Source organism: Ochlerotatus camptorhynchus, unplaced genomic scaffold (genome assembly GCF_037179485.1).
Source record: "Ochlerotatus camptorhynchus isolate MF236.1 unplaced genomic scaffold, CSIRO-AGI_Acam_v1.1 ptg000334l, whole genome shotgun sequence".
Classification (NCBI taxonomy): domain Eukaryota; kingdom Metazoa; phylum Arthropoda; class Insecta; order Diptera; family Culicidae; genus Ochlerotatus; species Ochlerotatus camptorhynchus.
In genome coordinates, this window is record NW_027040822.1 from 799,612 (window position 1) to 812,328 (window position 12,717).

Consider the following 12,717-nt stretch of genomic DNA (forward strand, 5'->3'; position numbering starts at 1 on the left):
ATATAATTATGAAAAGGGGGGACCAAGATGAAAATATCTTATGAAACATTGACACCTCCAATTATGAAAAGGGGGATCAAGATGAAAATATCGTATGCCAAACAATACGGCTTGTCATAAAGAAGTTGAAAATACTTTTTAATAACTTACGTAAAGAAGCAATAATACTTTAATTTACATCATTTAATACATATATACAGCCTAAAAAGCGCAAGACGCTGAGCTTATACAACTAAATACTGGTCTTATATCATGTTTTGGAAACATCATAAAAACCAGCGACAAAAAAAAAAGAATAAAAAAAACCTGAGCATGGGATTCGATCACTGGTCCTTGGCGTGGTAGACTCATTACTTCCTAACTAGACCAACTCCGCTTGATGAGAGGTTAGTTATAAGTATCTATCATGTTTTTGCCAACGGCATGAAAATTATTTTCTCGTTCAACACGCCTTCGATACGTCAAAAAGACGTTTTATTAACAGCAAACCGTAAATCTAACTGCCAGAATGTTATTTAAAAGTGTTTTCAACTCCTTACAAGACAACCTGCTCATTTTCAGTTGTATTAATTTATGAGATGTCATAAAAAAGTGTTTTCAACTTTCTTTATAACAAACCTCCGAATACCTCATAAGAAACTGTCAATCACTGCGTGAAGAGACAGTCCGGCTCAATGGCGCCGTCAATGTACACGCCAATCTGAAAAGTACAGAATCTCTTCAAGAACTTTATAAATTCAACTAAGATTGATTTTGTATACGACAAGTTTTATAGTGGTATTAAAACAGTTTAAATAACATTTAAAGATAAAAACAAAAGAAACCTGGTTTGGAAAATCTTGAATCTAGGAAGTATGAAGAAAACATCTTTAAACCTCATATATAACGTGGGATGTTTTCTGCATCACTTATAATACATTTACACAACAAGCCGTTCTAATTATTTTTCAAAAAGATGTTTTATGTGTTACTTGGGATGAAAGATTGTCACCACCAATTATGAAAAGGGGGGACCAAGATGAAAATATCCTATGAAAAATTTACACCTCCAATTATGAAAAGGGGGGGGGGGACCAAGATGAAAATATCAAATAAAAAATTGTCACCTCCAATTATGAAAAGAGGGGGACCAAGATGAAAATATCCTATGAAAAATGGTTACCTATAATTATGAAAGTGTAGACCGTTTTACAATAGTGCTGTTGCCTTACATGCTATTTTAAAACATACGTTTTATTTGAAATTGTCAATAAATGTAGACTGCATATACAAATGTCTAAGAAATGAAAATTGTTTTAAGCTCAACGAGATGAAAACCTAGCAGTTAGTGTTCTCCTTACTGTATCTTTAGACATCGTTAGATCTATACGCTCACAAAAATTATTATACACTCTCATCATTCTATTGATTGTTCTATTTTTACCATAATTCGTTCTGTGAGGTGACAGTTGAAATGCATTTCGAGTTCTTAGCATGCGTGAAGGTACGTAAAAAATTTAAGCTTGCTAATATTTTTTTCTGAGTTAACGCGTTGTGAAATAATATCATTAACAAAGGGAATCATGGAAATTTCTCTTCGTTTTTTAAGTGTTTATCAACATGCAACGGGACTCATAATAAGGAAGGAGTCCAGCCTAGTTTCCTAAGAACAAATAACAAAAACTGTTTTTGAACTGATTCTATACGATTTATATAATTTCATGGTATGGAGCCCAAACCACACTGCAATATTCGAGAATTGATCTCACGTAAGCTATATAATGTGTTTTGATGGTTTATGGGTCTTAAAAATGATAATTAAATCTTTTTATGAATCCCAACATATTATTTTCCTTGTGAATTGTGGTATTCACATAATCTACATATGTCAACTTCGAGTCAAGAATTACTCCTAAGTCCCTTATTTTATCGCAGCTGGTTTCCTAGAGTACGTGTAAAATCTAGAGTAGTGTGTTTGCCGGAATAAGATATAATATTGCATTTTTTAACTTTAATATCCAGCAGACTTTTAACGCACCAATTGTAGAAAACATCAATTACATTTTTTAAATGTAGCAAATCAGAATTGTTAAAGATTTCCAAGTACAGTTTCATATCGTCAGCATATATGAGCACATTTAAGCGATTCAACACAAACTTCACGTCATCCACAAATAAAATAAATAATAAAGGACCTAAATGAGATCCCTGTGGAACTCCCGAGGTAACATTAACTGGCGAGGACATTTTTCCTTTAAAATGGACCATCTGTATTCTTTCTGTCAAGTATGATCCAATCCATTTTAAAAGTGTACTTGTCATTCCTAAACGTTTTAATTTAAAAAGAAGTAAGGGAATATCTCCTCTGTCAAATGCCTTACTAAAGTCAGTGTATAAGGTTTCAACGGTATTACCTCTATCCATTGCTTCAATAGAAAAGTTTACAAATTCCAACAAATTAGTAGACGTTGACCGACCTTTAAAATGCAATGCTTAACCTGGTTAAATATTTTCTGGTTAACAATTGCTTCAAAAATTTTAAGAATGCATGACATAATTGCAATACCTCTATAATTTTTAATGTCTGACCGTTTGCCAGATTTAAATATTTTATAAATTGTGAAGCCAAAACAATGGTTTAACAAAACTAGTTGCTATTTTTTTCAATAAAAATTGAGGTATTTCATCAGGACCAGGTCCTTTGCTGGCATCGAGACTTTCAAGAGTCATAAAAATTTCTTTAACAGTGATATTATTAACTGATACGCCATTTTACCCTACAGGTAGGTAAGAAAAATAGTTCAAATCGAGAGCATTACTGGATTTCTTATATATGTTGGGAATATGTGATGGGAATGTACATGACTTCATTTTTCGTTCGTGAAATTAAAGAACGTTTTGGGATCAGATTTTATATTGTTATCTACTCTTGAATTGTTATTCTCATATGCTGACAATATTTCTGCCTTAAGTGCTCCGCAAATTTCAACGTATTTTTCTAAATTTTGTGAAGTTTTAAACTTTTTATGCGACTTGTGTGCTTTTTGCTTCCTGTTTTTAATATTTCTGATTTCTTGTGTATACCACATAGGATATTTTGTTCTGTTCATTATTCTCTTTAGTCTTTTAGGAACGAATACTTCAATGATATTGAATAAGTTAGTATAAAATATGTCAACAGCCTTGTCAATACCGTTTTCATATTTTAAAAGGTTCTGCCAATTTATGTTATTCAGTCTGCTGTGAAATTCAGGAACAATTGCTTTTTTAAAATCACAAACTAATCCAAAATCAACAACGCTTGGGCGTGGAATTGCTGCTTCTACAATTCAAAAATCTTCTATACAATTAGTAAACATAAAATCTGCTGGTTACGAACATGGTTAATTTGATGAAGTCCTAAGTGGGTGCTTTTATCAAAGACGAATTGTAAAGTATCGTTTGCACCTACAATTGGTAACAGCAGAGAATCATTATCACTATCCTGTATTAAATTAACTGTATTCTGGTTAAAATATCCATCAATATGAATTTTGGTTCTTGGATCTTCTCTTTGAATTTTCAGTTCTGCATTAGTGAAAAACTTTTCGTAAGCTGGTTTTTTTTTTTGGAAAAGTATGGAGGAAAGTAGACAGAAGCGAAAAGATGTTCTTCATTGTTTATTAAAATTTTAACCCACACATCTTCAAATTCTTTTTGCCTTTCACTAGCAATTTGTTCAGCTTGAAATGTAGCATTCACAGCAATAAGTACACCACCACCTTATTTTTTACCTGGTAATGATAAATCGCGGTCACATCGAAAAACACTAAATTTACTACCAAAGACCTCTTCGCTATTAATACTGTCAGACCAACTAGTTTCTGGTCCAATTATTATATCATATCATATTTTATTTTGAATTTCATTTATTTTATACGCACTACGCATACGGCATAAATTTTAAAAAACATGTTAATTTTTAAATGGCTTGCGCCCCAAGTTATCATGATTAAGAAAAAAATATGAAAATCTTTAAATTATATATGGCTAGCGCCCCTAATAAACATGTTCAAGGAAAAATTGACAAAAATATACCTGGCAAATATATAACATATAACATATATACAGGTGTGAAACTGTCACTAGTGGCTAGAATTTTGGTTTTCTCAAGCCATGGTTCATCAGAGACGGAAGGCTCACTAATCCACAACGCCCGCCCATGACGGCCCACTGCCCCGACATGAGCTAAAGATGATAAAGCCACCATCTCCAACACTCCATTATGACATGCGATTAAGCCCTCCCACCAACGTCAAGGTGCAAAAACTAGTCATGGGGAGGAATTCTTGTGGAAGGGACTACGTAGATTTGGTACTTTAACTAATCATGTTTGTATTACTTCATGCTAGAAGTTAACGATTTACATAGTTGGAGATGCTTAACGTCAGATATCAGACTTAAAGTGCTCATTTTATACGATGAAAGTATAGAGTTGATAGTTCCTATAGAGTATGGCAGTTTTAAAAATTGTATATAGAGAGTATGGTCAGCCATGGTCAATTTTCAGGAAGCCACGAATCCGGTTGATCATCTCCTTTATCAAACTCCCCTATTGAGGAGGAATGGTGAGGAGTATCTCCCTCAGCCACCACTGGCAAAAGAGATGGTCGCCGGTTTGCTCACGTACCTTCGATGTTCAGTTCTATCGATTGTTTAATACTCAAGTCGTCCTCTGACGTCGCTAGTCGATAGCTTTGGAAATTGAGCTGTTGTTGCCTCTACCGCTGTAGTTTTGATATTTTTTGCGACATTCTCTGACTAAAGTGGGAATATTTTCCTGTTCATTGTGAAGGTATGGTACTTGACAATCGATTCCAATGTATAACTCATTTTCACCAAAAATGCTAATGACTATTCATCCTAATTTATATAATTTGTTTATTGTTCAAATATCTGATATCAGTTTCCTAGTATTTTTCTGCATCATATATAGCATTTATATTCGTATCTTTTAAACAAGGCCTAGAATGTATGGAACTGACCAAGTAGTTGAATAAATCAAGTGAAATATTTGGTTGAAATGTACTTTCAGCTTTAAGAAAGGAAAAAAAAGTCCTTGTTGCGTTGGAACTGAAGATAGTTTTTTACAAATGTCGACCAGAATAATTTTTATTTATTCATTTCGTCAAGCCAGTGTAGACTACATATAATGATTATTACAATGTTTACTTACATACTATGCATTAATTCTATTCTGTTTTAGTTTAGATTTTATTTGCTGCGTGGACATAGTGATGTCAATAGTTCCGCAGTTGTTCTGTACGATTTTTCAGAAAATGAATTCCGTGTTCTAAGATACCGACAAGGGATGTAAAAGTTTAATTGTGCGAGAATTTCTGCCGAATCTATGCGCATTGAAATGATGTCGTTGATGAAGAAAAGCATTGCACATTGGCGGCGCTCCTTAAGTGTTTGTTTATTGATGAGTATGCAGTGCGCTTCATAAGATGGTAATGGAAATTCAGTCCAATTCGATTTACGTAAGGCATATAAAAGGAATTGTTTTTGGACAGATTCCATGCGTTCATCGTGTATGAAAATGTATGGATTCCATATCGGGTGGCAGTATTCCAGAATTGGCCTTACATATGTGGTATACAATAGCTTAATAGTGTATGGGTCTTCGAAATTATGACTGAACCTTTTAATGAAGCCTAGCATTCTGTTTGCTTTACTAATGATAGCATTATAATGTTCTATAAAAGTAAGTTTGGTCTAGGATTACACCTAGATCAATTACAATTTTGCATTTTTCTACTATTTGGTTTCCTAATGATATTTCAATATGCGGTGTTTCAATTTTTCTGCTAAATACTATTGCGGTACCTTTTTTTACGTTCAGTTGAAGTAGACTTTTACTACACCAGGTGTGGAATATATTGATTTCATTCTGGAATTCTTCTGCATCGCTAGAATTACTTATTTCCATGAAGAGCCTCATGTCGTCTGCATATACAAGCAGTTTTATTTTTTTTAAGTATGTAGGAAATGCCTTTTAAGTACAAAATAAAAAGAAGCGGGCCTAAATGAGAACCCTGGGGTACCCCAGAGGTAACTGAAATTGGTTCTGAAAGTTTATTTTGAAAGTGGACTATTTGTTTACGATGTGTTAGGTATGATTGAAGCCAATTCAAAAGTCCAGGCTCCATTCCTATCTTCTGCAATTTGAGGATTAATAATGGTATATCGATGCGGTCAAATGCTTTACTTAAGTCGGTGTATAGCGCTTCAACGTGCTTGCCACTGTCCAACGCTTTAAGAATGAAAGATACATATTCTAGAAGATTAGAGGTAGTTGAGCGACCTTTAAAAAAGCCGTGCTGTTTACTTGTAATTAGATTTTTCACCTGCTGAAAAATATTTCAGTTTACGATTGATTCAAAAAGTTTTGGAATGCAAGAAATAATAGCAATTTCGAATGTTTGATTTTGCACCTGTTTTAGTTGGTTGCACCTAGTTATATCGTGAAAAACGGAATTCCTCAAAAGGAAATTCAGCAGTGATTTGTAACATCAAGGCATGTTCAAATTTATTACTGACGACAAATGTTCAAAGATTGCCGTCACGTTATCAAAGATGAACCGATTTCAACTAAATACAGTATCGAAATATCGCTTGTGATTATAACCAATTCTGACTGAATGATGAACCCCAAAACCGAAATTCTACAGGTGTCTAACTGCTATATCTTCTCACTCTTTCTCTTACCATCTCCAGAATCACAACCTCGAACGGTGAAATCACGGTGACCAAGTCACAGGCACCTTCCACTCCGCCCCTATCAGTACAAAAGAATCATCCCGCATCGCTGCACTTCAATCCATCCATCTCGCCCCAGCCGTTGATCCATCATCATGCGAGAGACCACCAGCAGCATCCCGTGCCATCCAGTCACAACTCGACGCATTCGGCGATAGCAGCCGGTTCCTCCTCCGCCTCGTCATGCTCCACGTCGGGCGATAGTCATCTAACGAAAGAGCACCAACATCAGCACCTGCACCAGCAACAGGGTCTGCATAAACCGTCCGCTTCGTCCACCTGCACTACACCGGGAGTGATTTCGCTCACCCTGGACGACGTGGAGCAGAAGATTTCCCCCCATTCGGCGGGCTCGTCGTCGTCCAAGCGGCATCGAAGTCTAACACCCCCACCACGAAAGATGAGTCCTGCGGGATCCGTGCAGCTTTCGCAGGGCGACGACGAAGAGGATGACGACAATCATTCCACCAACAACGAGCTAGAAGACTCTCCAAGTAAGCGATAAGGTTTCGTTTTTTATTCCGATTTTAATGCACACAAATACACTCGAAGAAACACAAACACTCACACAGGGAAATAGTGCCAACCTCGAAAAGGCACTCATCAACGGAACACAATTAACTCGAGAAATGGTTGCAAACACTTGAGGCAATTATAGCTAATTTAGAACAATATAAGCTGATGATACGCGCATAATATAATGCGTCCCGATCGACGGCCACGACGTCGCCAAGAAGAACGCTGGGACGGATTGAAGACGGTTGATGTCACACACCATTATTGCTAGTTACGAGCTGTTACGAGTTATTATTAACGTTGAACTGAATGTGCCATCCGCACAAATACCCATTCGGATCGATTATATATGTGTGTGAGAGGAGTAAACAGCAGGAGTGGAACGATTTTTTTCAATTTCCGAGTCAATTAATTTGACATTCTCCATTAACGCTTAATTTACGCTAAACAGTTGCCTAAGTGCGGTGCTTTATTTATTATTAGAGCGCAAGAGCACGGGCGCGAGAGTTTTCTGCTAGATGCTGATGAATGCGACTGGGATGAGGAAAGATTTTTTTTCATATCGATTTGAAATGGAAGGGTTTATTGGGATCACACATTGATTTCTTGCTCCCGTCGCCATCATCATCGTTAATCAATTGAAAATGGGCTAGTCAAATGACTGTTGAAGGTTGAGCAGTAGCATAAATGCAGTTTTGCAATCTTAGCCGAGTTGATAATGTGTTTTTGAATTAGAAATTGATTGGATTGCTCGATTTTTTAATTTCTAGTCGCTACGACCCATATTGATATGACCCCCCCTTTAAATTATAACAAACAAGAAGAAACGTATCGGAGTCCCAGCAAATTAGGAGAAACACAATTCTCTTCGTTCTGAGAAAACATGGAACATAAGTGAAAACTTAAGTAATGTTATGTGCTAAGATTCTTAATTTTAAAAATTCGAAATTTATTATAAATTATAGTTAATTTAAAGTGAATTTAAAAAATGGATCGATATGATACACATGTGTATCCGAAAAATCTACATGTAAAAGAAATCTCAATATACTGCAAAATATTGGCAAAATGCGCATCATTAGGTGCTGCACAGAATTATGCCACTTTACGATAAAACACAACAATTGGAGACGGACTGAAAAATATTTGCAGTGTTTAAGGAAAGCTATCCAATAATAGAAAGATCATCCAAACAAAGACTTGGTGGTGCAAGAAATTTGAAAAGATACGAATTCCACCCGTTTACTATTCGTTGCAAGGTGTTGAGGGGGCGACAAACGAAGAGCCGAGTGTGATACAGAAGTCTCGCATGATATACTGGAGACACACTTGTGCTATGATTGATTGTACTCCGATTGCCAAAAATGCTTGAAGCCATCACTTAATTACTCTTGAAGTCATGCTACTTGCACTTGTAAAAAAATGATTACCAGCAGATTTTGTCCATAATGTTACACACAGGCAGTCGAAGCTAGATTCTGCATATCTACAGATAATGAATTGATGATTAAAAAAAAATCAAAGGACAATATATTGTGACGAAGGATTACGTCTTTCAGCAACATGTTGGGAGCGCAATAAAAAAAAAAAAAATCTAAAATAGACCGCGTTATGAAAAGTGGTCAGGTTATGACCACTTATAAGTCTTTGGTTAGCGGATGGATTTTAATTCTATTCAAGCCAATCGATTGGAAATTTTTCTACAAATCTGCTTAAATGAACACTTTATCAATTTTCAGTATGTCTTTTTTTTTAATTACACAAATTTACAACTGTTGCAATGGCGATCAAAATTATCACCGATTGCCTGCAAAAAGCGCTTTTCCTAACACAGATTTTAAAATTGAATTCCATCCGGTCTCGCCGAACGGTGCTTATTCAATCACCGTGTGTGATTATGTCCGGTCAGTTGTCATCATCATCAGCAGCAGCAGCAATGCTTTCGGCACGTGGCGTTTAACATTGTTCTCCAGTACACAACGAAAGGTTGCCCGCAAACAGCGAGCTGCATCCCACATGAGCGTCCATTCACCGAAGAAGGAGGAAGAAGCCGCAACGCTACTGATCGGATTCAGTAGCACTTCATGAATCACTGGGGGTCCCCAGTTTTAAAAATCAGTGCCAGATGGTTGTAGAGTCTGGAACTCAAGTGTTTGAGTTCCAGATTCAGGATGTTGTCGAAACCTGAGGCCTTCATGTTTTTAGATGATTTGATATATGCCAACAGTTCGTCAGCCGTAATCTCGGATTCCTCTGGAAAAATGTTAGGAATCTGATGAAGATTGGTTGCATTTTCAGCAACCTCAGATTCATGAGGGCTGACGATGTTTTGTCCGAGATTATGGGAGCTGACGAAATGTTGACCTATCGCGGCAGCCTTCTCTTCAGGAGTTATGAGATGAACCACTGGGTCGCCGGGACGATCCAGTGGGGTCAGTGGTGGAATGGGCCTGGGCTTGTTTTTAAGAATTTTCGTTAGTTTCCAGAAGGGCTTTGCACAATCTGGGAGAGAGCGGATTTTGTTAGCAAAATCTTGATTTCTGAGGTCCACCATCCTGGCTTGGATGGTTTTTGTAAGACGATTGCAATGGGTCTTCAAGACACGCAAACCAGAACGCTGGTATTGCTTTCGGATGGAGTTACGGAGTCTGATGAGATCTTTGGTAATTCTATCAAGGTTCAGAGTATTGCTCACCTGTCTGGATACTGGCACGTGTTGGTCCCTGGCCCGGGATATCGCCTCCTCGATGGAACGCAGACACCGGTCAACGTCTTCGGGCGTCTCCGGAAGGACACCGTAGTCGACAGTGGAGTCGACACAGTGTTGGAACTGCTCCCAGATGACACGATGGTAGTTGCGTCGGGGAGCTTGGAATCGGTTGACAGATGAGCCTACTTCGGCCACCACCGGATAGTGGTCCGAACTCAGCTCCTGATGGGTCACAGGTAGCGAGATGTTGTCTCCCATGTTGCTGATGAGGATGTCAATGGTGGAGTGAACGCCAGACCGGCTCAACCGGGTGGGAGAGTCCGGTGCTAATATGGTGTATCGAGCCTCTTGCAGGTCGTCGTTGAGGATGGTGCCGTTTTGGTTGCGTCGACTATTGCCCCAAGCCTGGTGTTTGGCGTTCAGGTCGCCAGCAATGATGTACTTTTCGCGCCGTCGAGTTAGTTTGATGATGTCCTTCCGCAGGTCTGCTGCCGACCCGTCCCTGATGGTGATTTGCTTGGGGCAGTACGTCGCAATGATGGTGATAGGGCCGACATGAGTGGAGACTTCTACCCCTAAAGCTTCGATGGTTTTCAGCTGGAAGCTCGGCAGAAGCCGACAGCAGATGTTTCTCCTTACAGCAATAGCAACTCCTCCTCCCCCGGAGCTGGTTCGATCTAGTCTTAGAAGCCGGAAGTCAGGAAGACAGACGTTTACCTCCGGTTTCAGGTGGGTTTCGGTGATAACAGCAATGTCGATGTTTTGTTTGCTGAGGAAGTCAATGAACTCGATGATCTTTTGCTCTTGAGCGAGCAAGCGTTCCAGTTGGCGATCTTGATGGTTTCACGGTCCATAATTGTCGATGAAACGTGATGCAGCAAGAATCTGCTCGGTTCTGGTTCTGCAGGAGCGCTTGATGATGATTGCTTCTGCCATGATGGTAATAAGTTCCTCTGTTGTGAGTAGCTCTTCGTTTTCATGCGATGGTAGGGCATCATCTCGACGCCACGATAGACCCGGGGGAGGGGACGAAACCGTTGCCGCAAAGGACTGCCGGCTCGGATTAGCCGGATGGTTTGGCACCTCAGCAGTTGGCGGGACCGATGCAGCAGCAGCAGCCATACGGTTGTTGAGCGGTAGTGGCGGAAGAATCGGAATCGGACGCCGTTGGCTAATGGCGGGGAAATTCTGCTCATTGCGTGCCGGTACCTTTTTCCGACCCAGCTGGTTCTGCGTGGAGGACCTTTTGCGGATTTCCATGAATTCCGCACGCTTCGGACAAGACTTGCTGGTAGCTCGATGTGCTGCACCACAGTTGGCGCATTGTAGATCTGCGTTCTCCATGCTCTCGCATTCTTCGGGTTCGTGTTGTTTGCCACATTCGTTGCAGCGATGAGCCATGTGGCAATGTTTGGTCCCATGCCCAAACATGAGGAAGTTTGAGTATTGGGTGACGTTACGGGGGCGAGGTTGGTAGCGTTCCCACTTAACCACGATGTGGAAAAGCGCCCGAATACACTGCAGGTCCTTCAAACACGTTGTGTTTCGCTCGAGGTGGACCAAATACAGCTGGTCACGGTACTTGCGGGAGGCGTCGTGCTGATTCATCCTGAAGACTTGCGATGACCTTAGGCCGTTCTTCTTCAGCTCATCCGACAGCGCGGCGATTTCCATATCGGGCAGACCACGCACGACCACCTTGAGCGGCTTGTCCTCCTCGATGTCGTGAGAGAAATACTCCCATTTTTTCTGCTTCAGCAGCACTTCAACGGCCTTGTAGTCCTTCCTTGCTGGTACCATCAGCATGATGCCTTCAGAGCACAGGCGCATGGTGCACTTCAAGAAGCCTTTCTCGATGTAGTACTCGATGTTTTCCCGAAGTCCAGGCGGGAATCCCTTGACAAAAAAGGGTGGTAGTTTCTCCTTCTTCTTTATTTCCGGTTCATCACCATTTTCCAGAATGGCGTACCGGTTGTTGGACAGCAGCTTTTTCGAGGCCGACTGATACTGGAATCGAACGATGTTTCACTTATCACCGCGAAAGGGAGACGCGAACGGACTGTCACAAAACTAATACTCAAGAGAGAGATCGGACGAAACCGGACTGGACTGCTTGACGATCAAGCAGTGAATGTTGACTGGGACCATCGCCTGTGTTGAACACCCTACTAAGAGTTAATTTTCATTGAATGTTCGCTCGCCTTGCTGCCAGCCACATCACCCCCAAAGCTCTTTGATAATTTACCCAGCAACCAAACTGTTGTGGTCAAATGCGTAACAGTATTTATTATTTTATTTATTTATTGTAATTCATCTGACAGTAGTTGTCTTAATGAATAAAACTTAGACAATGCACCAAAAAGCAACAGATAAACAGATTACGAAAATATTCACAATCTTCTCAATTGGTTTTGAAATTTGTTCGATGTTTCTCCGAATTCAAATACTTCTTCCACAGCGGAGAATGCCCGAATCATCGCAGACATTGGCTCATGGTATCCATATGCAGTCCGATGGAATCTTGGTTATACTAAGGATGATTGCCACAAGATCCTTTAAGGAACATGGAAGTTTAATTGCGAAAGCAGTCGCCCACATCGCCATTTAAAAGTTTCGCTACAAATAAGGCTTGTTGCATTTTTCTCCTGTGTTCCAATGTGTCCAGCTCCAATATCATGCATCGGTCTGCATAAGGTGGTAAATTCATTGGA

At 39.5% G+C, this 12,717-nt stretch overlaps 1 protein-coding gene across 4 annotated transcripts in view; it reads left to right on the plus strand.

Annotated features, from left to right (window-relative positions):
• pdm3 (pou domain motif 3) overlaps positions 1–12,717 on the plus strand; it is a 265,904-nt gene that overhangs the window by 245,147 nt on the left and 8,040 nt on the right. For all 4 annotated transcript variants that reach the window (XM_065230870.1, XM_065230868.1, XM_065230869.1 and 1 more), the window contains one exon: positions 6,739–7,274. In XM_065230870.1, coding sequence (XP_065086942.1) covers positions 6,739–7,274 — 536 coding nt within the window. The remainder of the gene's footprint in view (positions 1–6,738; positions 7,275–12,717) is intronic.